A 26,238-nucleotide genomic window follows, 5' to 3' on the forward strand; every position below is an offset into this window, starting at 1 on the left:
CTTTCCCTACCCCACTGTGTCCACAGGTCTGCTCTCTATGTCTGCATCTCCATTCCTGCTCTGCAAACAGGTTCATCAGAAACACTTGTCTACATTTCATATATATGCATTAATATATGATATTTGTTTTTCTTTCTAACTTACTTCAGTCTGTATAACAGGCTCTAGCTTCATCTACCTCAGTTCAACTGACTCAAATTCATTCCTTTTATGACTGAGTAATATTCCATTGTATGTGTGTATGTATATATACATACATATCATAGCTTCTTTATCCATTCATCTGCCAATGAACATCTAGGTTGCTTCCATGTCCTAGCTATTGTAAATAGTGCTGCAATGAACACTGGGGTATGTGTGTTTTTTTGAATTAAGGTTTTCTCAAATTGTGTATGCCCAGTAGTGGGATTGCTGGTAGTTTTATTCCTAGATTTTGAAGGAATCTCCCTATTGCTCTCCATAGTGGCTATGTCAGTTTACATTCCCACCAACAGTGCAAAAGGGTTCCCTTTTCTCCACACCTCTCCAGCATTTATTGTTTGTAGACTTTTTGATGATGGCCATCCTGACCAGTATGAGGTGATACCTCACTGTAGTTTTGATTTGCATGTTTGTAATAATGAATGATGTTGAGCATCTTTTCACGTGTTCATTACTCATCTGCATGTCTTCTTTGGAGAAATGTCTGTTTCTCCAAAAACTGGAGAAACATTTTCTCCCATTTTTTGATTGGGTTGTTTGTTTTTCTGATATTGAAATGCATGAGGTGCTTGTATATTTTGGAGATTAATCCCTTGTCAGTTGCTTCATTTGCAATTATTTTCTCACATTCTGAGGGTTGTCTTTTCATCTTGTTTATAGTTTCCTTTGCTGTGCAAAGACTTTTAAGTTTAATTAGGAACCATTTGTTTATTTTTGTTTTTATCTCCATTACCCTGGGAGCTGAGTCAAAGAGGATCTTGCTGCCATTTATGTCAAAGAGTGTTTTGGCTATGTTTTCCTCTAAGAGTTTTATAGTTTTTGTAAGCTGAACATTGTTTATTCTTGAAATTCAAGTTCGGTTTTAAAGCACACCTTTTTCTACTCAGTCTGGGAACAAGTTAATTTTGAAAGGTTATAATTTAGAAGTTCATATTGGAAAGTGAGGAATTTTTGCTTACTCACGACTGAGCGACTGAACTGACTGACTGACTGAGGTGGTCTCTTTCTGACCACTTTCCTGTACTTTTATCTAATGACCATCTAATTGCAAACACTCCAGCCTAGATGGTAGCAGGGGTGCAGTGCTATACAGCTCTGGAGAACACACCATTGAACTCAAAGACCTCTTTTCATCCAGAGTATCATCCAGAAGTGAAAAGGCAAGCCCCAGTATGGGAAAAGATTTTGGCAACGTGTACAATAAAAAAAGGACTCCTATGTAGAATTAAAAAAAAAAAAAGCCTCCAGTAAATCAATAATGAACAATAAAATAATTTTAAAAGATAACTCAGAAGGAAAAATGGCAAAAGACTTGAATACATACCTCACAGAATAAGATATTCAAATAGCTAATAATCACATGAAAATGTCCTCAACTTCTTTAAGGTCAGGAAAATGAAAAAAACTTTAAGAAGTTATTTACACATTCATTTGACAGCCAAAATTTAAAAGAATAAAGCACTCATGAGACTGTGCAGCAAAAGCAACTTTCATATACTGCTGGTGGAAGAGTAATTTGGTAGAACTATCTGGAAAACTGACATTATCTACTGAAGTTAAACATGCTTACCCTATAACACGGTAATTCCCTCAAAATTATACATACCACAGGCTCTAGGCCTGTTGCATCAAGAAACACATAGAATTTTCACAGTAGTGCCATTTGCAATAAAAAAAATAGGAAACGAATGTCTACCAACAGTAGATTGGATATACAATGGAACACTATACAGCTGTGAAAATAAATGAATTCAAGCCACACACAAAATGAGTGACCATTACAAAAATCAAATTGAATGAAACAGGCCAGATACAAACATATACCCACTGAATGAACTCCATTTATATGACTTTTTCAAATTAGCAAAACAAAACTAAAATATTTAGAGTCAGAGATGTGATTACCTTTCAGGGGAAGGGAGAAGATAAATATTGGAAAGGGGCAAAATAGAGACTTCTGAGGAATTACCAATTCTCTCTTTGACCTGGGTGGTGGTTACATACACACTTGCTTTGTAATTTATGTTTTGTTGACTTTTCTGAGCTGGTATTGTGCTTCCGTTTCTAAGAGTTTAAGAAAAAAAGGAAAGGAAAGGGAAAAGACTGTGAAGCACTGGGGACTCATACATTACAGATGTGAAGGGAGCAGCCCTTTCAGCAAACAAGCTACCATTTCCTAGAAAAGCTGAAATTGTGCAAACCCCATGACCCAGGTCTGTACCTGCTTTCTACACCTAGGTTGTATCTATGATTGGGACTCTTTTACTTATATCCCTATGAGAAGTATTCAAGAAGCCATAGTAATTTTATTTATAACAGCAGAAACCTAGAGACAATGTCTATCAATAGGAGAATGAATACATAAAATGTGACATGTTCATATGATAGAAAATTAATTGCACAGAAGCAGAAATGAACACCTATGACTGTATGCATCAATGCGAAGAACCTCAAAACCATAATATTGGTTGGGGGAAAGTGAAAAACTTGGAAAGAGTTTGATTTCATTTGTATGAATGTCAAAAACAGGAAAAGAAAGTATATATTACTTCCTGATGTATGGAGTATATTTATAAAAGCAAAATAAGAGGATGAATAACCTAAAATTCAGAATAGCATAGAGAAGGAAGGGAGGTAGTTTGGGAGGGTCAGGTTAGGAGACCTGAGAGCATCTAGTACTGTTCTAATTCATAAGCAAAGTTATGGGGTCATGGGTGTTTTTCAACTACTCTTTAAATTACACATATATTGCATATACTCTTATATTTTATTCATTTACAATGATTAAAGAGAAATAATTCCTGCCTTTTTAAATAGAAGAATTACTGGGTGAAGTATTATACAATCTAAAAGCACTGCTGAATTAAACAGAATAGGTCAGGAATATAATAGATATCCATGCAGAGCCACCTTTTACTAAACTCTCCTGTTCTGACCAATATATAATTGTTTATACTGCCAAGCAGTAGATATATATATATATTATTTTTCACTTAATATTCATCAAGCAGGAATTCTAATGCTTATTGTATAGATGAGGATTCTGACATTTAAAGAGGAAAAGTAACCTGCTCAAGGTTACTGAAGTATTAAGTGGAGGAGTAAATACAAATTCAAGGCAGCCTGGTTCCAACATGCTTCTCAGGACCTGCACTACCAACATGATATGGTCCAGGGCCATCTGCCTGCTCTCGTGGATACCAGGCTGAGCATTTCCAAGCGACATGGTTTCTACTGGTTGTTCTAGAAAGCATTTTTCAAACTCTAAGCATTTTTCATCTTATCAGTGATGAGGCACTCCATCCCTGATGACAGATATTTAGATCTGATTAGACAGCAGTGATGTCTCCATTTTAATCTAGGTCAGAGATCCCCAGACTAGACTCTCTGTGGGCTAAATCCAGATCACTGTCTGGTTTTGCAAAGCCCTGGAGCTAGGAATGTTTTTTGTTTTGTTTTGTTTTGTTTTTTACCATTTGTAAATGGCCTGAAACGATCAAAGAATAACTTCATGCCCTGTGAAAATTATGTGATGTTCTAATTTCAGTCTCCATCAATTAAGCTTTTTTTGAACAAAGACACACCCATTTGCTTGGGTACCATCTGTGGACACTGTCATGTTACAATGGCAAAATGTGTTATTGGAACAGAAACCATGTGTCCTGCAAAGCCTAAGATATTTGCTAAATTGCCTAGGATAGAAAAGTTTACTGAACCCTGATCTAGGAACTGAACACAGGAATAGAAAACAACTGAAGCTATGTCTGTTTCCATACAATGAAGATTAAAAACAGTACCTATCTCTAAGATTTGGTATAAAGAATAAACAATTAACAGATATAAAGCCATCAGATTAGTGCCTGGCACACAGCGTGCTCCCTCCTTGTCCTCAGAAAAGCATTTGTTCCCTTGCTAGCTCTGCACATGACTGAAATCAGAAATCTTTCTTTGGTGGAAGCATCAGGAAGCATGTCAAGATATTTACAATAGAGCAATGACCCCTCTTCAGAATAAAAGTACTCAAATTGGTATCATTCGCATTGGGTTTGACTTAGATCTCCAATGGCTACACACTTAACAGAGTTAATCTAAAAAAATTTGTTTCTGGCAAAAACTCTGTTTGGTAATGGAAAATAATGATTTTCTATCCTTTAAATCTTGTACCAGGAACTGTTCTACTAAGATTAATAGTGTCTCTAATGAGATATTTAGAGATAAAGACCAGTGTTAAGCTGAATTCTTTTTTGAGAACTAATAATTCTTAAGATATGGTTTTCTAATAAAATAGGCAAGGTCAAGTGATTATGTATTTAGCTATATATCTTCTTTCTGCCTGTCTTGAATACCTTTTTATGGCCAAGAGGAACATTCTCTTATTGATTCTCCTTTAGCATACCACTGCATAAAGTACACCGAGAAGGCAATGGCTCCCCACTCCAGTACTCTAGCCTGGAAAATCCCATGGATGGAGGAGCCTGGTAGGCTGCAGTCCATGGGGTCGCTAGGAGTCGGACATGACCGAGCGACTTCACTTTCACTTTTCACTTTCATGCATTGGAGAAGGAAATGGCAACCCACTCCAGTGTTCTTGCCTGGAGAATCCCAGGGACAGGGGAGCCTGGTGGGCTGCCGTCTCTGGGGTTGCACAGAGTCGGACATGACTGAAGCGACTTTGCTGCAGCAGCAGCAGCAGCAGCAGCAGCAGCATAGAGTACAAAAATGCACAGCATCCCAAGAAGAAATGCAAATTATTAGTGGACCCTAATTGTGGAGTGAGGTGTGAATCTTGCCAGCAATGACTTGGGCCACTTGGAGCACAGCTGGACAGTGAAGGGGGTGGATTTGGCTCCCCCTGATCCATTTGGGTCTGCAAGCTTCAGAATTAGGCTCATGGGTATAAGATCAATAGAATGATCTGCTACTGCAAAGTAGAATTCTCAACGTGCCTTAGCTTAGGTTTTGCTGCAACTGGGTTGCAACTTTAGAGTTTGTTTACCACTGGCTCGAAAGCTTAAGAGTGCTCTCAGAACTTGCCCTTCAGCAGGGCTTGGATTCTTAGCATCCAAGAGACTCTGAAGAGCTTGCTATGCTTTATGGCTTTGCTGCCAACTCTCTGAGCTTCAGGAAATCTCCTTTGATGTTCAGTCTCACCCACGGCTCTCTGTACCTCAGGTGATTAGCTTTCTTCCTGTGGTCATGTCCGCCGCCATGGTCAAGGGATGTTCTGCCTTGGCTCAAGGTCAGCAGTGCCTCAGAGGGGTTTCACTCAGCCTTCCCACCCTGTCTAGCTTTGGCATACTGCCCCTCTTCACTCAGGGAAGGCCTGGGGTCCAGCGATGGTGGGAAAGCACAACTCACTCTGAAGACTCTGGGGTCCCAGACTCCAACTCACACTAGAGATTCTGGGGTCCCAACCAGTCAGGTCAGCCCACTCAGAGTCACTAAAGGCTTAGCTTCCTCCCTGCCCCCCACCTCTGGCATATTCCTCCTCCTCTCCCTACCACCAGAGGTGAAAGCAGCTGCAGGTCTCTGCTGCCCCAGGAAGGACACTCTGGATTTTAGTACACTGAGGTTTCTTTGCATCCTCATGTTCAGATGAGTTTTGAAAATATGACTTTGTAATTTATCTAGCTTACTGATGCTATCTTGGTGTTAGAGAGAGATCAATGCCTCATGCTTTCCACATCCTAACTGGAAGAGAGCCCAGTCTGTCATTTCTTTTTACTTAGGGAAATTATATTCTGTAAAATCTTTGAGGACCATTAGGGACCACATCTATGCAGAGCATTAGATAGAACGCTACAAATATGGGTGACTGCGAAGCTCTGGAGGAGACGGTGGTGATGCTCTGGGGCCAGGCAGGGACAAGACATACAGAAGAGCAGCCACTTAGAGAAACTTCAGGGTACTTTATAGGAACACTCAGGTTTCAGGTCAAGTTCTACTGCTTCATAATTGTATAGCCTTGAATAAGTGAGTTTCTCAGGTCTCTGTTTCCTTATTGGTGAAACAAGGCGGTCACAAACAATCAAACGGAGGAAGGAAGAATGTGAACAGGCTGAGCAGGATGGTGGTGACTCAGGGAACAAATGACTCTTTTAAAGGGCACTGCTGCTTAGCTTTGCTGTGGTGTCAGGGCTTTGTGTTAACAAATCCCCCAGGTGCAAGTAAAGCTCGAATTTTATTCCAACTGATTTCCATTTTTCAAAACTATTATTTGGCCTAAAAACATATATCTGTGTCAGATGGTAGTCCAAGGATTATCATTATAACCCCTGCTTTGGACTCCAATAGTCTCTCCAGTGTCATAATTAGCTGTCAAATTTCTTTGCTTTGGACTAGTGACCTCTTGATATTCAAAGGCTTTGAATGTTAATTATAGCTATGGATGACCAATAAAAAATTCAGAAGCAAATTAGTTGTTGCTTCATGAATATTGTTTTCAGATAGAGTCTTTCAAAAACATCAGGTCATGGAGCATGTAGATGATGAAGAGGCTCCAGCTTGTTGGAGAAGCAGCTGAAGATCACCGGGCTAAGTAGGTCATCCAACACTTCTACAGTTTCTGACACATAGTTACTCTTCAACAGACATTTGCTGCATGAAGGGATGGACAGATATGTGGATGGATGGATGGATGGATGGATGGATGTATCATGGATGGGTGTGTGGATAGACGAATGGATAAATACACTGTTATAATTTCATCAAAAGTTCAGGAGGGAGGGGGGTTCAGAATGGGGAACACATGTATACCTGTGGTGGATTCATGTTGATGTATGGCAAAACCAATACAATATTGTAAACTAATAAACCTCCAATTAAAATAAATAAATTTATATTTTAAAAAGTTCAAAATGTCTTTGATTCTATGCATAACTTAGAACCACATGTCAAGGGTAATCAAAGAGTGTAATAAGTAATGACTGAGTCTGGCTTTTAATACTACCCTTCTGTCCTTCTTCAAAGCTGTGTTGCATTTCCATGACATTGCTTTCTCCCTTCAAGTCACCTTAGCCAGATGTCATCTGTATAAGAAATGTTGATGGATTGGGTGCACACATCATTTCTCCCTGGCCAAGGAGCCTGGCAGGCTACAGTCCATAGGGTCGCAAGAGTTGGACATGACTTAGCGCTAACTTTCTTTCTTTCCAGGATTTCTAGAAATGTCCCTGACTCTGAGCCACATAATATAAAGATTTAGCTTCTACAGGAGGAGCATTTGATGCCAAATCATTCCATCTTCCTATTCCTAAGAAGAGTATTACACCAGAGAATGAAAATGGATTTGATAACCTACCAGAGAGAGGGAGAGGGGTTTCAGGGAGAGAGAGAAAGGTAAGGAGAAAGGGAATCAGGGGCAGGGTTAGGGAGGAGGAGGGTAGAGGGCAGGAGGAAGGGAGGAAAGGAGATTCTAGGCTTTGGGAATGAGAGCCTTGAGAACGGAAAGGATACAGGGCAAAGGGAAAGAGGGCTGACAGAGCAAAAGCACATTTTAAGGAAGATTGGAGTTGTAAAATAATCTGACATTTCCCCTCTTCCTTTTACAGAGTAAACATTCTTCACAAAACTGTATGAAATAGTTTCCTAAGAGGCCTCCTGTAAACTACTAATTGGAAGCACAGGTAGAGGGTACTTCCATAGCAGGGGACTTATTTCTGGAAAGCTAGACATTTTTGAAATTATAAATTCTTGCCAGGAAGCCAGGGCACATGATTTACACAGAATGTGAGTTCTGAGAAATAAAAAGAGATAACGAGTCTGTTTAAAATACACCCAGTGTCGTCATTACTTCCAGCACAAAACATACTGTATTAGATCATTATGCGGGATGGCTAATCCAATCATTTTTATGCTCTTTAAGGCAAGGAATACACCATCAAACCACCTCACTGCCAATTGAGATTTCTGAATATTTAAAAGCTGATGGCTTGTGACTGGAACTGATTCAAAAATCTTGGCTTCTAATGAGAAACCTGATGAACTGGTATTGAGAGGATTAGCTGAGTAGAAACTCCAGGAAAAACTTCAGGGAAACCTATCAGGATTCCTGATAGTAAAGTCTTTCTTATTCTTGATCTTCAACCCCCTCCAAGCACCCGCAGGGCTAGTGACAGAGGTCATCCCTCTCTACCCAGATGGTGGGATTAAAGTTGTGGAAAATGGAATCCAAGAGAGTAAAACATAACTGTCACATCCCCAGGGATTGTGGGGGCTTCCAATGTAGTGCTGGTGGTAAAGAACCACCAGCACAGGAGACATAAGAGACACGGATTCGATCCCTGGGTTGGGAAGATCCCCTGGAAAAGGAAATGGCAACCCATTCCAATATTCTTGCCTGGGAAATCCCATGGACAGAGGAGCATGGTGGGCTACAGTCCATGGGGTCGCAAACAGTCGGACGCAACAGCACATACACTCGGCAGGGATTATGGCAATGGCGTCCTCCAGCCACCAGAAGGCTCTAGAAGGAGGAATATCCTATTTCTAAGCAATGATGCTAAAGCTGAAACTCCAGTAGTTTGGCCACCTCATGTTAAGAGTTAACTTATTGGAAAAGACTCTGATGCTGGGAGGGATTGGGGGCAGGAGGAGAAGGGGACGACAGAGGATGAGATGGCTGGATGGCATCACTGACTCAATGGACGTGAGTCTGAATGAACTCCAGGAGTTGGTGATGGACAGGGAGGCCTGACATGCTGTGATTCATGGGGTCACAAAGAGTAGGACACAACTAAGCGACTGAACTGAACTGAACTGAAGCAGTCCTAGTACTCCAGTACTATTGCCTGGAAAATCCCATGGACAGAGGAGCCTGGTAGGCTACAGTCCATGGGGTCACAAAGAGTCAGACCCGACTGAGTGACTTCACAATCACAAGCAATCCCATTGCTAGAATCTCATCTTTGCATACCAAACTCAAAATCTATAAATCATGAGCTTGTTTCTTATACCAGATTTTAAAAACAAATATGGATCTTTTTGCCTTAAAATTATCTGCAGAGTCAGGATTTGTTGTTCAGTCACACAGTCATGTCTGACTCTTTGTGACCCCATGGACTGCAGCAGACCAGGCTTCACTGTCCTTCATCATCTCCTGGAGCTTGCTCAAACTCATGTCCATTGAGTCGGTGATGCCATCCAACCAGAGTCAGGACAGTGAAGAAAAAGTTGATTCTAGATCTGTCCTGAAAAGTCAGTGTTAGTCACTCAGTCGTGTCTGACACTTTGCAACCCCAGGGACTGTCCTCTGTCCATGGAATTCTCCAGGCAAGAATACTGGACTGGGTAGCCATTCCCTTCTCCAGGGGCTCTTCTGACCCAGGGATCGAACCCATGTCTCTTGCATTGCAGGCAGATTCTTTACTATCTAAGCCACTAGGGAAGTCAGATATTTAAAACAGGTCAGCGAACTAGAACCCATGGATCAAATCTGGTCCACAATCTGTTTTGTCAATAAAGTGTTAGTGAATCACCACTCACTCATTTACGTACTGTCTATGTCACTACAGAAGCAGAGTTGAGCGGATGCAATGGAGACCATACAGCCCAAAGAGCCAAACAAATTCATTAACTGCCCCTGATCTAAAAGAAGCATTTGCCTTCAGCAAGCTTTAGCACTAACATATATTCGAAAATGTGAATGATACGTACCTACATTCCCTAGTTCAGAGGACGTTAAGAGGCCCAAAGATGTCTTCACAAAAAATCTTTCTAAATAAACCTCTGTCAGCTGTATACCTACTAGAATGGCCAAAATCCAGAACACTGAAAACACCAAATGCTGGTAAAGATTGTGGAACAACAAGAGCTCATCGCTGGTGGGAATGCAAAATGGTACAGCCAACTTGGAAGACTGTTTGGCAGTTCTTACAAAATTAAATATACTCTTACCATACAATCCAGCAATCATGCTTCTTGATATTTACCCAAAGGAGATGAAAATTTATGCCCACACAAAAGCCTGCTCATGGATGATTATAATAATTTTATTCATAATTTCTGAAACTTGAAAGCAACCATATGCTCTAGGTAAAAGGATAAATAAACTGTGGTACATACAACAGAATATTACTCAGCAGTAGAAAGAAGTGAGCTATCAATAGAAAGACAAGCAGGAATCGTAAGCACACACTGCTTAGTGAAAGAAGCTAATTTGAAAAGGCTGCACACTGTAAGGTTTCAACTACATGACATTCTAGAAAAGGCAAAACTATGGAGACAGGTAACAGATCAGTAGTTGCCAGAGGTTAGGGAGGGATGAATAAGGCAGAGCACAGAATATGTTCAGGGCAGTGAAAATTTTCTGTATGGTATTATAATAGTGGATATATGTTATTATACTATTGTCCAAATCCACAGAATGTACAACCTCAAAGGTGAATCCTTAAGTATATGGACTGTGCCTAATACCCACAAATCAATGTAGTTTCATCTATTATAACAAATGTACCACGCTGGTGGGGGATGGACATAGGTATGGGGGAAGTTGTGTAAGTAGAGGGGCAGGGAATATAGAGGAAATCTGTATAATTCCCTCTTCTTAATTCTGATGTAAAACTAAAACTCTTCCAAAAAGTAAAGTCTATTAAAACAAAAACTCCATTAGTCAATGAGATTGTGAAGGCCATTAAGAGATGTTTGCCAGCTGTTTCCACGTCACACCTTCTGGACGCCTGATAGAACTGCACTTCCTGGCAGTGGTGTTCGGGCTTCCCTGGTGGCTCAGATGGTAAAGGATCCACCTGCAATGCAGGAGATTCGGGCTCGATCCCTGGGTTGGGAAGATCCTCAGGAGAAGGGAATGGCTACCCACGCCAGTATTCTTGCCTGGAGCACTCCATGGACAGATGAGCCTGGCGGGCTGTTGAGTGGGGCCAGGTGACTAGTTCCGGCACAGTGAATGAGCAGAAGTGACATGTATCACTTCCAAGCTAAAGCAGGGCTTTCCACAGCTCTCTTTGTCCTGGCAAATCCAAGCTCATGACTGCCCTAAGTGCCGGTGATGAACCAAGTCCCTCAGCTGACCTCTCGTGGGTGTACATCAGAGCAAGAAACAACCGTTTCTCGTTCTAACCCACTGAGCTTTTAGGAGTTGTTTCCTCAGGAAAATCTAGCTGACCTTGACTGATACAGAAATGATCAATAATTGCAGCATTACATTTGCAAAACTACGTCTCCTCCCCTCTGTCAGGCAGTGACGTGGCATATTTGAAGAGGCAAAGCTGACCCATGAACTTCATCCACAAGTCTCTTCAACATCTAAAAGAGTCTAAGCACTTAGTCCAAGCAGACCCTTACTGAAATCTTGCCTTATATTTTCAAGCACCTCAAAGTTCTGGAGTCTTTCTCTTTCTCTCTTTCTTTCTTTCTTCCCCCGTAAAGAACTCTCTTATTAAGGCCTGTCCATCAAGCCACCTTGGGTCCACCTTCAAGTGCTGTGTAGCCTCCTAAGAAGGAAAGTTTTTCCTCTCTGATTAATTTTCTCTCAAGAATCACAACTTTAGTCCTTCAACAGAGAGAATAGGAAAAGAATGATTCTAATCAAGTAAAAAGGCTGGAGAAGGTGGTGAACCCCCAGAGCTAGTACTGTTCATCTGGCAAATCATGGTCCTTTTGCTAGTGTCTGAGAGTCTCTTCTGCCGTCTCTTTTGTTTTCTTTCTTGATTTTTTCAGAAAACAGGTAGGAGTGGAACATTATTGGGAGGGCCCTTCAAACCCCAACAAAGGCCAACTAGAAACCTTTCAGGAAGTTTCCATAACAACAGATCATTGATCATGCTTTCTCCCTTTGTTGTGTGGGAGGGTTACAGGTGTTGTGATAACCATGGAGAGTAAGATAGTAACACCTTGGTGCAGCCTCACCAAGTCTCAGATGGGTCTCTACCATCTATGACTCTTTCCCAGCACTCTCAGGTTTGCAGAGCAGTCCAGCCAAAGGTCCACTTCCCACACAAGAAGATCAACACTTTCATGACCTCTGCACAAAGGGCTTGCTGATCCCCAGGGTCACCTCCAGTCTCTGCAGCAAGTTTCCAGCCAATTCTAGAAAGCCCCTTCTCTTCTACTTTATCAGCTTGGCTGCTCTTATCTTCTCATCAAACCTGAAATCTCTCTCTGCTGCACTGATGCAGAAGCAAACATATGTCTACTTAAGGAGAAAAAGGAGCAAAGACACGCAGGAAAATATCCTCTGAATCTCTCTTTGCAGTATCACATGATTTCTGGCTGTTTCATCCTCCACACACACAACATTGACCTCTTCACAAGGGCCTTCTGGGCATTACAAACATGTCGCAACACAGCAAAGCAGTGTTGGCCAAGCCATGGCATTTACTTCTGGGATCTACAAACCATGGCTGACTGCTGACGCCCTATATTCTCTAGATGCATGATGACTACTTTCAGGGTTATCAACAAATTCAGGAGCTGGCACAAGGTCCAATCTACAGCTTTCTGATTACAAAAAGCAATCTGGAATCTTCTTTGATCCATTCATTTACTCATGAAACTCAGTAGGTCACCAAGTCTTGCTTCAATGTCTCTCAAGAACCTCTTTAGTTTTTTCTACTCCTATTCTTGTGAGGTCCCCAGCATGTGTCCTGGATGACAGAACTAACTGGTTCTCCTACCACAGTCTCCACCCTCACCATGGTGATCATTGCGGAACATCAACATGACTACCAGGTTGCCTTATGGCTGCTCAGCCCAGGGGATAAGAGCATGGGTATTAGTGTTAGGTAAGAACAAGGTTCAAGTCCAGACTCTGCTGCTACCAAGTCCTTCACTCCAGGCTGTGCTTTCTTCACCTCAGATGGGGAACAACAGTGGAACCTACCTCGTAGAGTTTGGGAAGACTGAGCGGGGTGATGTATGTTAGGCGCTTAGCATAGTATTGTGGCATCCAGTAAGAGCTCAACAAACATTTATTATCATATGATCCAAGCATCTGAGGCCCTGCAAATTAGGTTCAGAGCAGACTGTTCCACCTCCTTTCACTATTAAGCTACACAGTGGCTGTGACTCCTTCGTCCCAAGGGTCTCACCCTGTGCTGCTCACATGCTGCTGGTCCACAGCCCTCATGGCAACTTTGTGCTCAGTTGTTCCAGTTGCGTTGGACTCCTTGTGACCCCATGGACTGCAGCCTGCCAGGCTCCTCTGTCCATGGGATTCTTCAGGTGAGGATACTGAAGTGAGGAGCCACACCCTCACGGGATCTTCCTGACCTAGGGATCAAACTCGTGGAATCTCGTGAATCTTCTGCATCACTGGCAGATTCTTTACCACTGCACCTCCCAGGAAGCCCCATGGCAACATCAGGACTTTACTTTTACCTCCAGCTTGCTAGTCCCCGCAATGGAGAAAGAGTAGGCAGACTGTCATATTTTCAACAAAACTTTCATTAGGAGACGATACCCTAAAATTACTCCCAGAAAAGGTACGTTACTTTCTGAAATGGGTACAATTTCTTGGTGTCTAATCATCTTTGTCTCTTAAGTGCAAAGGTCTTACTAAAGCAGAATCATGCTGCCACCTTTAAGGCCCACATGTATAGTCTTCTCAAACTCACCAGAAGGGGGAGTGCCTGCATAAAGCAGGATCTCGGCACTCCCTCTCAAGGGGACAGTTATTTGTTCCAGGGCTCGTAATCCAATGACATTAGTTACACACACACACACACACAATTACCAGGATCCCAGAAAGTGGAAGCATCTCATCACTTGTAGTTCTTCATCCATACTTGTCATATCACAGCCCATGCTTGCTATTATTATCAAAATGAATTCCCTGTGATTTGCAGGAATCGAAGTTCTAGTTACAGCCTAGAATACCTGAGTTACCTGGATTCCAAACTGGTGATGATTCCTATCCATGCTTCATTCCTACCTGTTAGCCTATGCATAGTAGAAGTACCACAATACTCAAAAGCCTGGAGCTAGGCTGCCTGGATTCAAATCCTGCCTCTATCACTTGCTAGCTGTGTGATCTTCGGTAAAATGTTTAATCTCTCTGCACTTCAGTTCCCTCAACTGTAAAATGGAAGAACCATGGCCCCTAATTCCTGGACTACTGCAAAGATTAAATGAATCAATATGCACAAGTACTTAGAACAGTGTCTGATACACAGTGAATAAATACTGTATGTGATTTTGCTCCTTTTAATGGTACTACTTTGCAGTTAACAATCATCCTAGAACCTCACAGACAAGGCAAAGAGAAGCAGACACTGAATCTGTTATCTTGAAAGCAGCTCAGTAAAGGAAACCTTGCCAATGGATTCTATTTTATCAATTCTTGGGGTCAAAATTTCTGTAAAGACCACCGGACAGGGGAGAGGCAATGCAAAGTTCAAAACAGAAAGGATTACTTAATCATCCTAGATTTCACTTTCAGAAACTCAGGGTAGTCAAAACCCATAAGAAAATATATGGCTCTAATAATTGCTGATGGTTCATAAACAGCTACCCAGGGGACCCCACATCATTGAGACTGTCACTGATGGGGGACCTTGCCAGTGCCCAGAAATATTGTCCTGCTACCTGAAACAGTCTGCCCCCACATTACAAATATTTTTAGTTCACGACATGATTTCCACATTCCCTGTAGTATGAATACTCTTTCACCTCTATCATTCCTACAAATGTCTACCGCTATTACCTGAGTTCATTTTTATGGATTTCCATTATTTTTCTTTCCAGCTTCTGAGACTGCTTGGGGAAAATCTCAAATTCACTGATGTAATTCTCAGGATGCTCATCAGGATCGTAATCACCAAGCTCAGCTGTAACCAATAAAAAATAAACAGAAAGATTAAAAACAACAAAAACAGGATATACATGGAATGGCTCCTGCCACCCAAAAGAAGAGAGAGGAACAAGCTCACGAAATAAAATGTGTTTGTCTCTATGGAAAGACTACAGCCTGAGTGTCTAGAAGGTCATATTCTAGTTTAGATTTAGCTGTGTGATCTTGGACACTTGTTGAATGAACTCTCTGAGTCTCATTTTCTTCAACTATACATAAAAGAATTTATGTATATATATAAAGAATTCAAATCATTGTTTCTCAGTGGGGCACTATTGGCATTTGGGGAAATAAACAATTCTTTATTGTTTCAGACCTTCCAAGGTATGGTAAGACATTGAGCACTCCCACCCTTCAGGTTCTAGGTGGTGGTAGCACACCCACTATTGTGAAATGCCTCACAATATTTTCCAGTGTTCCCCATGATAGGAGTGTTACCACCTCTATTTGGAACCCAGTGAGTGTTCCTCAAGCCTCCTTTCACAGTTCATCTTCTCTGAGCCAAAGAGTTCCCTGACTGGAGCTGTTTACTCTGAGATTTGTGCAGGTGTGGCCCTTTCAATGGAAAAAATCAAAACATAAAGGACCCAAGAGGATTTATTTATTTAAAAATAAACGGGTTGCTCTTCACATTAAAGAATGTGTGTCTAAGTATGGCTGCACATCCCAGATTAAGGTTGCTGGGTTCTAATACAGGGTTCCTGCAGAGGGTCTCTAGGGGTAAAAAGAAATGCCTGCACATTTCTGAGCCCCCAGAAGATCTATGAGAAGATGGACTAAGGAAGAGCATTGACCACAGCCTGAAGCAGCAAAGGGGCTGTTCTTGCGATGGGAATACATTCTACTGACTCCACAAGCTTTCTAAGAAAAACAAGCCAGAAGGGGCAAGTATCTCAGGCAGAAATAGCCCAGGAAAGTAAATTAAAGGTGGTGGGAAAACTGTATTGGAGGAACTTTATCATCAACATGACTTTGAAGTAGATAGAAATCAATATGCCTTGAGCACATCTGCAAAATCACATCCAACTCTGTAATTTGCATATACTGTCCCTGTACCGTTGAATCATCTAATGATGGTAAAAGGACAAAACTGAGAGGAAAGCAAAGCTCTTTAAAGCTTCTCAACAGAGTTCAAATTACAGTACAACCTAAATGTACACTACATGAGGAAGGACTTTCAAAATAAGATCCCAAATGTCATCAGCCACAGAGGGGAAATTAATTTGATCATATCAATATTAAAATATTTTACTAATATAGCCAAAATCATAAGTTGAAATAACATATTTGCAAAATGGAAATCTGATAAAGGCTAATATCTAGAATAAAGAAAAAGAAATTCCTAAAATCTATAAGTAACTGGGGAGGAACTCCAATATGAAAAGGTGAAGGAATGTCAACAGCCAGTTCACAGAAGGGGAAACCCAAAGAGCTCATGTATGGAGAGTTGCTCAAACTCATCAGTGCTAAGGGCTATGCAAAAACTCGAAGATGTCACTTTATACCTATAAGATTAACAAAAAGTTTAGTAAGTCAGATGATTCTATGTGTTGGCAGGAACATGAAGAAATAGAAGTGCTTATGACATATTTGAAGATTCTTGATGCATGCAGCTCTTCTAGAGAGCAAGCTGAGAGTATTTTGTCTAATCTTACAACCCAGCAAGCCCATTTCCAGACATATATTCTAGAAAAACTCTAGGTGCAACAAAAGATATGGGGCAACTTGGGTGTTCATTACTGCTGGGAACAGTAAATAGCACAAGGGCAATGTACCCCACTGGACTCTCTGCAGCAATTAAAAGCAACAAAATAGAACTATACCCAGAAATGTGAGTAGATTCCCCAAACAGTGTTCTGAGCATAAAAAGGAAGGATTAAATATAGCCCCATTTAATTTATGAAACTGAAGAATATATACACACAAAACCATACTAATCATTTTATAAGGATGTATGTCAAGTCAATGATATACAAGAATCCAGCTGTTGCCTTTAGGAATGAAAATAAAGAATAATGAAAAAAAGGAAACTCAACCAATAGGTGGGCCAATGGAACCAGGGATGAAAGTGAGCCACCAACTAGTGATTAATTCAATCTAATCTTCAAAAAAAAAAAAAACCCACCCATAACACACCAACACATACAAACACACACACATACACATGACCCCTGTGAGCTGGCTATGGACCCAAAAACTTAGGAAATGGTATAATTCAGAGCCTACTTTTCCATAGGGAATGGATCACTGATAGTAAACTATGCCACATCCCATGCAAATGTCAGCTTGCACAGTGCTTAGCACTGTTTGTGCTTATGTTGTTTTGTGTTGCGTTTGTATTGATCATGGTGGGTACTTCTCCTTTCAGAAAAACTTGTGAGATACAATGGCCTTGAACTGCCAAACACAGCAAATAAGTAGCCTGGCAAATGCCAGCAAACTAAGAGAAGGAACACCATGGAACCCGCACAGGGTTGCTGACAAGGTAAATGTCAACAGCTGCCCCACCACTTGCCCTGCTTTCTTGTTCTTTGAAGCTTATCTTTAACTTTGACTTCACCTGAAGCAAAAGCTTATGAATGATTAAGCTCATTTAAAATTCTGTTTTCCATCCCAAGAGGAGTTGGGTAAGCAGCATGTGATTCTCTCCTGCACATGGTATTGAGGGCAAAGTTACAACAAATAACATATAGCACATGGGCCGGCATGTGAGAATGTAAAATTAAATCAAAATAAAAGAGAATTTAACTGTCAGCAAAATCCAAAGAGCTGAAGTCAAATGATGAGTGTGGTCAGATGATGGCAAAATCAGTATTGACTGTAAAGGGCCCACATGGCAGTGGCATTTCCCTTCTTTGGGGAGAGTTTGTTGCAAAAGAACTTGAGATACAAGACATTACAGCTCCAGGGTCGACTTCTGCAGAAGACTTCCCTCACCACACTTGCTTGAAGAGGGGCCTCATGGGATCACAGTGGGGACCCCCTGCGTCCCTCCATGTAGACACTGAGACACCATCAAAACTTCCTGTTTACCTGTCTGCCCCAACCCCCCAAAGGGACTTCACATAACAATGCCTGCCACCTAGGAGTGTCTAATAAATGTTTGGAGAACACATGGATGAGGGAGTAAACCAACCACTCTTTCCCAGGTACAGAGATAGAGCATTCTCTGGTGCAATTTATGCAAGTGCCCTGGTTCAATTAACATAGTGGAGAATTTACTATGTGCCAGACACAGGGGTACTGCAGTGAAAGAGACTCCCAGAGTCCCACTCCCATGCAATTTAGATTCTACATAAGAAGCAATGCATAATAAGCCCCCAACCAACTTAACAAGATAATTTCAGATATGAGTGCTTATTAAAAGACAACAAAACAGAGACACTAAAAAGAATAATGCGCAGAGAGAGGCTTCTTTAATAGTCCAGAAGACTTCTTAGAGGAAGTGACATCTAACAGAGTTCTGAATAGCTAGAAGGAGCCACAGACCCACAGGGATTGGACATACCAGGAGTAGGAGATAATATCAGTAATCCTGACATGTTACTGTTTTGCAGAAGGAACAGGAAAATATGTGCACCAAGAAAGGCCAAAAATAGATCCCTAGGGCTTTGTGTGTTTGTTTTGCAATTTCCATTATGAAAGCAATGCAAAGCATGCATTGAAAATACTCACATTCAGTGCGTACAGGTAGCAAAACTCTGGGTGGCTGCCTGTTTTATATACTCAGAACATTCTGAAAGCTTAAAACATGCTCCTTCAAAGAATGTTAGCAAACAAGATGCCAATAAAAAGTCACATGTCCTTGGCTTTCTAATCCTTTACCCCACATTTCCTATCACTCTGAAAGCATAAGCAGTTCTGACAAAGCAGATCTTTATCTGCATTTGCAATGATCTCCAAGGCTGCTGTAATAACTCCCCCAACCACAGAGAGCTTTATGAATCCAGCTTTTACTAGATTTGCTACAAATGGCCCGTGGACACCACTGCGTTTTAGAGCTAAAAGGCTTCTTTGAGGTCTGCCAGTCCATTTCCAACTCTACTCTCCAGACAGCATCTGTGAGTGTGGCCAGTGATAATAGCAATGAGGGATGAAATGGGACCCTGATCATCTGGATGGGGGCTTTGTGGTTTTATCTCAGACATAAAACAGGATGGAGAGTTTCCCATTACAGATCTATATTGAGCTTGCCCTTGGAGAATTGACCATGATTCACTAATGCTTAAATGCGTTCTGAAACGCTCATAGGCTAGTCTGCTGCTCAGATTAGTATTGATTTGCTTTTCCTTTATGGAAGACAGTGCACCCTAACCAGGAATTTGCAGTCTTCACAGGAAAAAAGAACCATGAGGTTTGAACATTCTTTAGCTCTGTGTATGAGAGGCAGCTTTCAGAAGCACACACTCCACCTTGGAGTAGATGGAAGGACTAAATCTCATCCAGGCATCACTGTCATCTTGATTTTTAACTTCAATATCTCCAAGGGTTTTAACAAAACCTGCTGAGCAGCACTATGTTGCTCCCAGAGGAAGGGGAAGAGCAACAGAGATAGACTTCAGATTTCTCAAAGAGTGTACACACCCAGAAAGAGGGCCCTAGGAACCATTTCACAGCACAGAGCATCCCCTGGGGACAGTGGTGAGCGACAGTGAAACCCCAGGAGAATGATGGGGGTTTCTCTTAAGCTGTGAATGAAGCCTGGAATTGTGATCAGACAGGTGACTGTCATAAACCACTTATGACCCCATCATAAGCTCCTTCATTATTTCAGATCCTTTATAAGGGTGACATGCTCACTTGGTAATCTCTCTCTCACCCTGTTCCCTCCTTCCTTCTTTCCCTCCCTTCCTCTCTCTCTTTCTCCATCCCTCCTTTCTTCTCCTAATTCCCTTCTCCACCCTCCCCTTTTCTCATAAATGTGTCATCAGCATCCAAGCTACAAATGGCTGGAACACCTGAGTCCCTCCAAACAGGCCCAGCTGCCTCCCAGCAAGCCCAGGAGAACAGAACATCTGAGTCATTCTCCACTTGTGTCCTGAGCCCTTCCCCATGGCAATGCATTGCCTTGGGTCCTGGAGACTGCTTTCCCTCCAACAACTTTTTCTTATAGGTAGAAACATATGAAAACCAACCTTGGGTCCTAAGTGTTTGCCACTTCCCACTAAGTGTTTGTCACTTCCCTCGGGGGCCTATTCAACCCTGAGAATTAGGTCTCATGAAATCATGCAGCCGTGAAGAAGGTATGACCACCTCTTTCAATATGTGAAGAAATTAAAGCTTAAAGAGTTTAAATCACTTGTCTGTGGTGAAATAACCAGGAAATGGGAATTCAGGCTCAAACTGGGAAATGACAGACTGTGAGCCCGGGGTTCTCCTCACCACGCTATGTGACTGTTGTAAAGGTGAAGAATTAGATATGGTACATACATATATACACATACTACACATGTGGATATACCTGTATAAATGCCTTGACATTTCATCAAGGCATTCATCAAAGGTTTGAAATGACACCTGTTTGACACCTGCCTTCCTGGACACAGATCGTCCGCTCAATATACCCAGCATGCCCCACACTTGGTGTTTGGAGCTCAGGGCATAGAAGATCCCATAATCCTTCAGAGCTTCTTATAAGGTCATGCATTCCGTCCCCTTCGAAACAGAGACTCTGAGCTCTCCCTTGGGGGCTTGAGGACTCTGTTCATGCGGAGGCCCCTGGGACCACAACAGCCCATCTTCCACCCGGACCCCAGGGGCTTGGGAGGTAATGAGGGGGGCTCCACTGCTGACCACCCAGCCCTGACTGACCTCCAACCATGGCACAGACAGGATGAGCACAGGCTGGGGAGGAGAGAGGCTCTGAACAGCCGAAGCTCTGCTGTCCCATACAACAGTGGGGATCGGCAGCTGGGCCCACACTTACCTTGAACGATACAGGCACCCAGGTAGGCAGCATCTGAAAAGGAGCAGAGCAGTCGACCATGGAAAATATCTCTTTTAATTTGCAGGTACAAAAGGTACCTGCAATGACAAAGGAGAAAGAATTGCCATAAGTTTTGGCTGAGGCCTGCAAGCAGCAGCAGGATTGTTTATGTTTCATCCATCTGGGTCACCAGAACCCTACCTGCGCTGCTTGGAGGGCAAGCAGAGGAAAACTGGGAGGGAACCCCAGAGTTCAGAAAACTTGAAGTGTCTGCAGCCACTTCCAAGAGAGACGGGGAGGAGAGAGGACAGCCACGGGGCCTAGCAGCCACCGTCCCTGGGAGAAAAGTCCCACACAATGACAACCACAGCTGCCCTCACCCCCACCAGCACCTCAGGTATAGGCTGCCCAAGCTCTTGGTGGAATGAGGAGTCAAGAAACACACTCAGTCTTACGGAGGCTAGTCCCAGTCAATCAACCTCAAAAAGACGTGGTTACAAGGCCAGGAAGCCAGCTTATTCTCAGTGAGAGCTGTCATCTGTTTAGTATCCTCTCCTGCCATCTTCTCCAGGTCAGACAAACCTGATTCTGAGTGACAGGGGCAGAGGTGAGGGGTCGAGGAGCAGAGGACAGAGGGTGCCGGCTCCTGTGGAAGGGTCAGCATGGTGCAGCTTCAGCATCACAGAGACTCATTGAGAGGTAAAATCCTTTGAATGCTAATGTTGCAGCAAACTCTATTTTTGAAAACACTGTAGTGCCAAACAAAAGAGAATATGCCTGGCCTGATTCAGCTGGGGATGGGTGAGGGGCGGGGTGTCAGCTTGTCACTCCTAGCTCAGGTCATCTCACCGCTGTCCCCTCTGTTCCTCCACACCAATCATGCCCTCTTCAGATCTCCTCCTATTTCTTAGCTGGATTGATTCTTTCACTGAAGGGTCAGGCCTAGGGTCCTTATCTCTAACTAAAGTAACTTTATAGACATGTGCAGATTCTTTCTGCTTATTTTACAGTTTAAGTCGCAGAGACCAATCTTTTTCTTTTTTTTTTTCCCCAGGTTCCTGAGGCCAGGTGGGGGCAGCACCCCATCAGTCCCAGTCACTACCTCCAGAGCTCAAATAATCTCATTTTTTACTCCCTGCCATGTGTTTTGGGTGCTGCCACCCCCAGAGCCCTGGGATGTGCCATTTCTGGACACTGGTTCCCTGAAAGCACACTAGATTCCCTGAAGAGTTCAGTGGCTCCCTGGTGGTTCTTCTGATGAATCTATCTCACACCTGCTTTAGGCTGAGACAGTGCTAGGCACTGGGGACACAGTGGAAGCTCAAATGACACTCTCTGTCCCCAGCTTTCTGTGGAATTTTGTGCAGGACATAAAGGTAGTCCCTAATAAATTTCCTGTCTGGGTTAGTGTGCATTTTGTCAAAGGACCCATTTTGTCAAGGACCCAGAGTATCTCCATAAACTGACATCTTTCACACTTTAGTGAGCTTGTGAATTACCCAGAGATCCTGTTAGAATGTGGATTCTGGTTCAGTAGGTCTGGGTGAGGCCCAAGAGTCCAGATTTCTAATAAGCTCCCCGGTGATGCTGAGCTGCAGGTGTATGGCCCTCACTTGAGTAAAAAAGTTCTAAACCAGAGATTCTCAGCCTGACTGCACATCAGAATTACATGGGGGAGCTTTTAGACAATACCAACATGGATCTTACCCAGACCTAATTAAATCAGAATCTTGTTCCTCACCAAAATGTGTACATGAGTTTTCATAGCCGCATTCTTCATCATAGCGAAGCTGAATGCCCATCAACTGATGAAAGGATAAAGAAAAGTGGTATATCCATACAATGGAATATTATTGAGCCATAAAAGGAAGGAAGTACCTATTGTTTCTTGCTACAACAGGGATGAAAAAGTGAAAAGTCAGACATAAAAGGTGTATGGACCACATATTGCATGATTCCATTTGTATAAAATTTTCACAATAGACCAATCTACAGAGACAGAAATGCAGCTTCATAACTGCCAGGGGCCGAGGGGAGGGGAGAATGGGAAGGACCGCTTGAGTACTTGGGTTGCTGCTGGGGTGATAAAAATGTTCTGGAAGGGGATCACAGTGATGGTGACACAACTCTGGGAACATACCAAACCCCCTGAACTGTATGCTCTAATGTCTACCTAAGGGAACTAATACTTTTGAAAATCCACTACTTTTGCAGTAGTGGTTCTTGGAGGAGGGCATGGCAACCCACTCCAGTATTCTTGCCTAGAGAATCCCCATGGACAGAGGACCTGGTGGGCTGTAGTCCATGGGGTTGCAAAGAGCTGGACATGACTGAGTCACTAAGCACAGCACAGCACAAGTTCAAGTTCAAGTTCAGTCGCTCAGTCGTGTCCGACTCTTTGTGACCCCATGAATCGCAGCACGCCAGGCCTCCCTGTCCATCACCAACTCCCGGAGTTCACTCAGACTCGCGTCCATCGAGTCAATGATGCCATCCAGCCATCTCATCCTCTGTCATTCCCTTCTCCTCCTGCCCCCAATCTCTCCCAGCATCAGAGTCTTTTCCAATGAGTCAACTCTTCACATGAGGTGGCCAAAGTACTGGAGCTCCAGCTTCAGCATCATTTCCTCCAAAGAAATCCCAGGGCTGATCTCCTTGCAGTCCAAGGGACTCTCAAGAGTCTTCTCCAATACCACAGTTCAAAAGCATCAATTTGTCGCTCAGCTTTCTTCACAGTCCAACTCTCACATCCATACATGACCACTGGAAAAACCATAGCCTTGACTAGATGGACCTTTGTTGACAAAGTAATGTCTCTGCTTTTGAATATGCTGTCTAGGTTGGTCATAACTTTTTGTGGTTCTTAAATTTTAACATGCTTTACAATTACCTGCAAAGTCACTTCAGTTGTGTCTGACTCTTTGAGACCCTGTGGACCATAGCTTGCCAAGCTCCTCTGTCCATGGGATTCTCCATGTAAGAACACTGGACTGGGTTTCCATTCCCTTCTCCAACAATTACCTGGAGTGCTTATGAAAATACAGATTGCAGGACCCCATCCCAGGCCTGGGGCAAAGACCAAGTTCCCAGGTGACGCTGTTGCTGTTAATCCAGTGACCTGACTTTGAGGACCAAGGCCCTTGACTATTCAGAATACCAGGGTCATACAAATACTTGAGATGATGAAATCTTTCTTAAAGATTTTAAACTACCAGGCTGAATGCCATCAAGTTTCTTTGCTACATGCTGAATGTATGCATTAAACAAAAAGCATTCCTTTCCACGTTTTGGTGAGTTTAGCAGTGAAAAATGGTTTCAAATAAATATTCACTCATAAATGAGATGTTTTGGTTCTGATCCCATAACTCAGATATTGAGTCTGATGAAAGCTTTCTGAGAAAGAAAATCTGCTTTCACAACAGCTGAGATTGGGTCCTTACTCAAATTAGCAAACTCTAGAAATAATCATGGACTATTATGGGTTCCACATAATCCACTGAGCCTTGCAAATGGCTTCAGGTTCAGATACTCATTTTTTAATGTAACAGTCACCACAAAACAACAATAATAATGCATTTACATTTAGTCTCACCCCTCCCTGAATGAAAGAATTAAGCAATGAAAACACAAGAGGATTGGGGCCACACATTATTATGTCACCATTAATGATATACTTCTCCATCTAATATGAATTTAAAGATGGCTCTTACCAAAAAATTTTAAAGCAATATTCTTTTATTATATTCAATTGTATATAGCATTTACTTAAGCCCTAGAAATCCAAAAGATTGTAAGGTGACTGTGTAAATGTAGAGATAAAAAGGTTAGAAAATTATTTCAAATGTCCTTCTTGGTGAGTATTCATGTTGTTTTGCTCTTTTAAAACTGCTTCTCTTTCTCAGGGTTTATTTACACCTAAGCCTGGTCGTAAATGTGATCTTAGCTTCTCATTTATTAAATTCTTCTTAAATTTTAGATTAACTTATGATAACAACTTATCAAACAAGAAAAACTAAACTCTTTCAAGATGATAGGGTTTAAACATAAGTATCTGAGTCATTCCACAGTTTGCAGATTCCTTTCAAATTCTAAGGACAGTGTTAACTCAGAAAAGCCCATTTCTACCTGTGCAAGGACACAGTATTATCTTAATTTCCATCAGAGACATAAAAATATTCCACTATTAATACCTTTGCTATTCAGACAAAAGTAGGAAAATGCTAGCAAATTTAACTAAGAGGGATTTAACTGGAGTTGGTAACTAAAACTTTGTACCCTTTTACTTTCAAAAGGGGCTTTGCTCAACATCAACAAAAAAAATACATCCTTAATTTATATTGTGATACATATTCAATATTTATCCTCCAGAAAAGATTTTAAAGAAAACAAGTGACAAAAGTGAGCCATTTTGGCCCCCTGATAAAATAATGCCTGGCATGAGTATTTGATTTGATCTTCCTAATTACACTGTTAGCACCCAGAGGGCAGGCCAAATATCTTCAAATATGTCTCTCTCTCTATTTATGTAAGTAGCTTATACAGCCCTTGCAGATAGCAGAACTGAGGAAGAACTTAACAAATAAATGATTAAATTTTTCAAGCCAAAAGCAGGCTGAAGCCACATACAATTTGATTCTATTTGCATGAAATGTCCAAAACAGGTAAATACATAGAGACAGAAAGCAGATGAGTGGTTTCCTGGGCCAGGGGGATGAGAGAGTGAGTAGCAACTGCTCATGGGTACGAGCTTTCTGGGGGTCAAGGGCATGATGACATGCTCTGGAACTAGATAATGGTGATGGTTGCCCAACCATGGTGAATGTGCTTAATGGCACTGAATTGTGCACTTTGAAACAACGAAAAATAATTTGTTACATGAATTTTATCTTAATTTTTTAAAAAGACAGGCCAGATTGCAAAATGCCAACCACCACTTACAATGTCCATCATCTCCTTTCCCCTGGATACCCCGCCCCACCCCCAAGCACAAACCTCCACCAATGGCTTTGCACAAATTACTAATAGAGAAAGGCTCCCTTCCAACGTCACTCTTTGCCAGTATGGTGGAGCCTGACTGGCCCCTCATGGATAATAAGATAACACAACCCCTAAGAACCCTACACGTGCCTCTGCACACAATGATCAGGGCCAACTGCCTTTGCTTCTCTTCTGTGTTTGGACCCACACAGATTATTCTGAGAAGACTAGAGGGAACAACTTTTTACACTCATCAAATCAAAGCCTCATTAAGAACTAAGCATCAAATCAAAGCCTCATTAAGAACTAAGCACTATGAGCATGGGCT

General features: G+C 42.1%; 1 protein-coding gene across 2 annotated transcripts in view; it reads right to left on the reverse strand.

Moving 5' to 3' along the window:
* FRMD3 (FERM domain containing 3) overlaps nt 1-26,238 on the reverse strand; it is a 352,765-nt gene that overhangs the window by 106,955 nt on the left and 219,572 nt on the right. For both annotated transcript variants that reach the window (XM_005684098.3, XM_018052405.1), the window contains exons 5-6: nt 20,934-21,031; nt 14,861-14,984 (exon numbers count right to left, since the gene is read on the reverse strand). In XM_005684098.3, the coding sequence (XP_005684155.1) occupies nt 14,861-14,984; nt 20,934-21,031 (222 nt within the window). The remainder of the gene's footprint in view (nt 1-14,860; nt 14,985-20,933; nt 21,032-26,238) is intronic.

This window comes from Capra hircus, chromosome 8 (assembly GCF_001704415.2).
Source record: "Capra hircus breed San Clemente chromosome 8, ASM170441v1, whole genome shotgun sequence".
Classification (NCBI taxonomy): Eukaryota; Metazoa; Chordata; class Mammalia; order Artiodactyla; family Bovidae; genus Capra; species Capra hircus.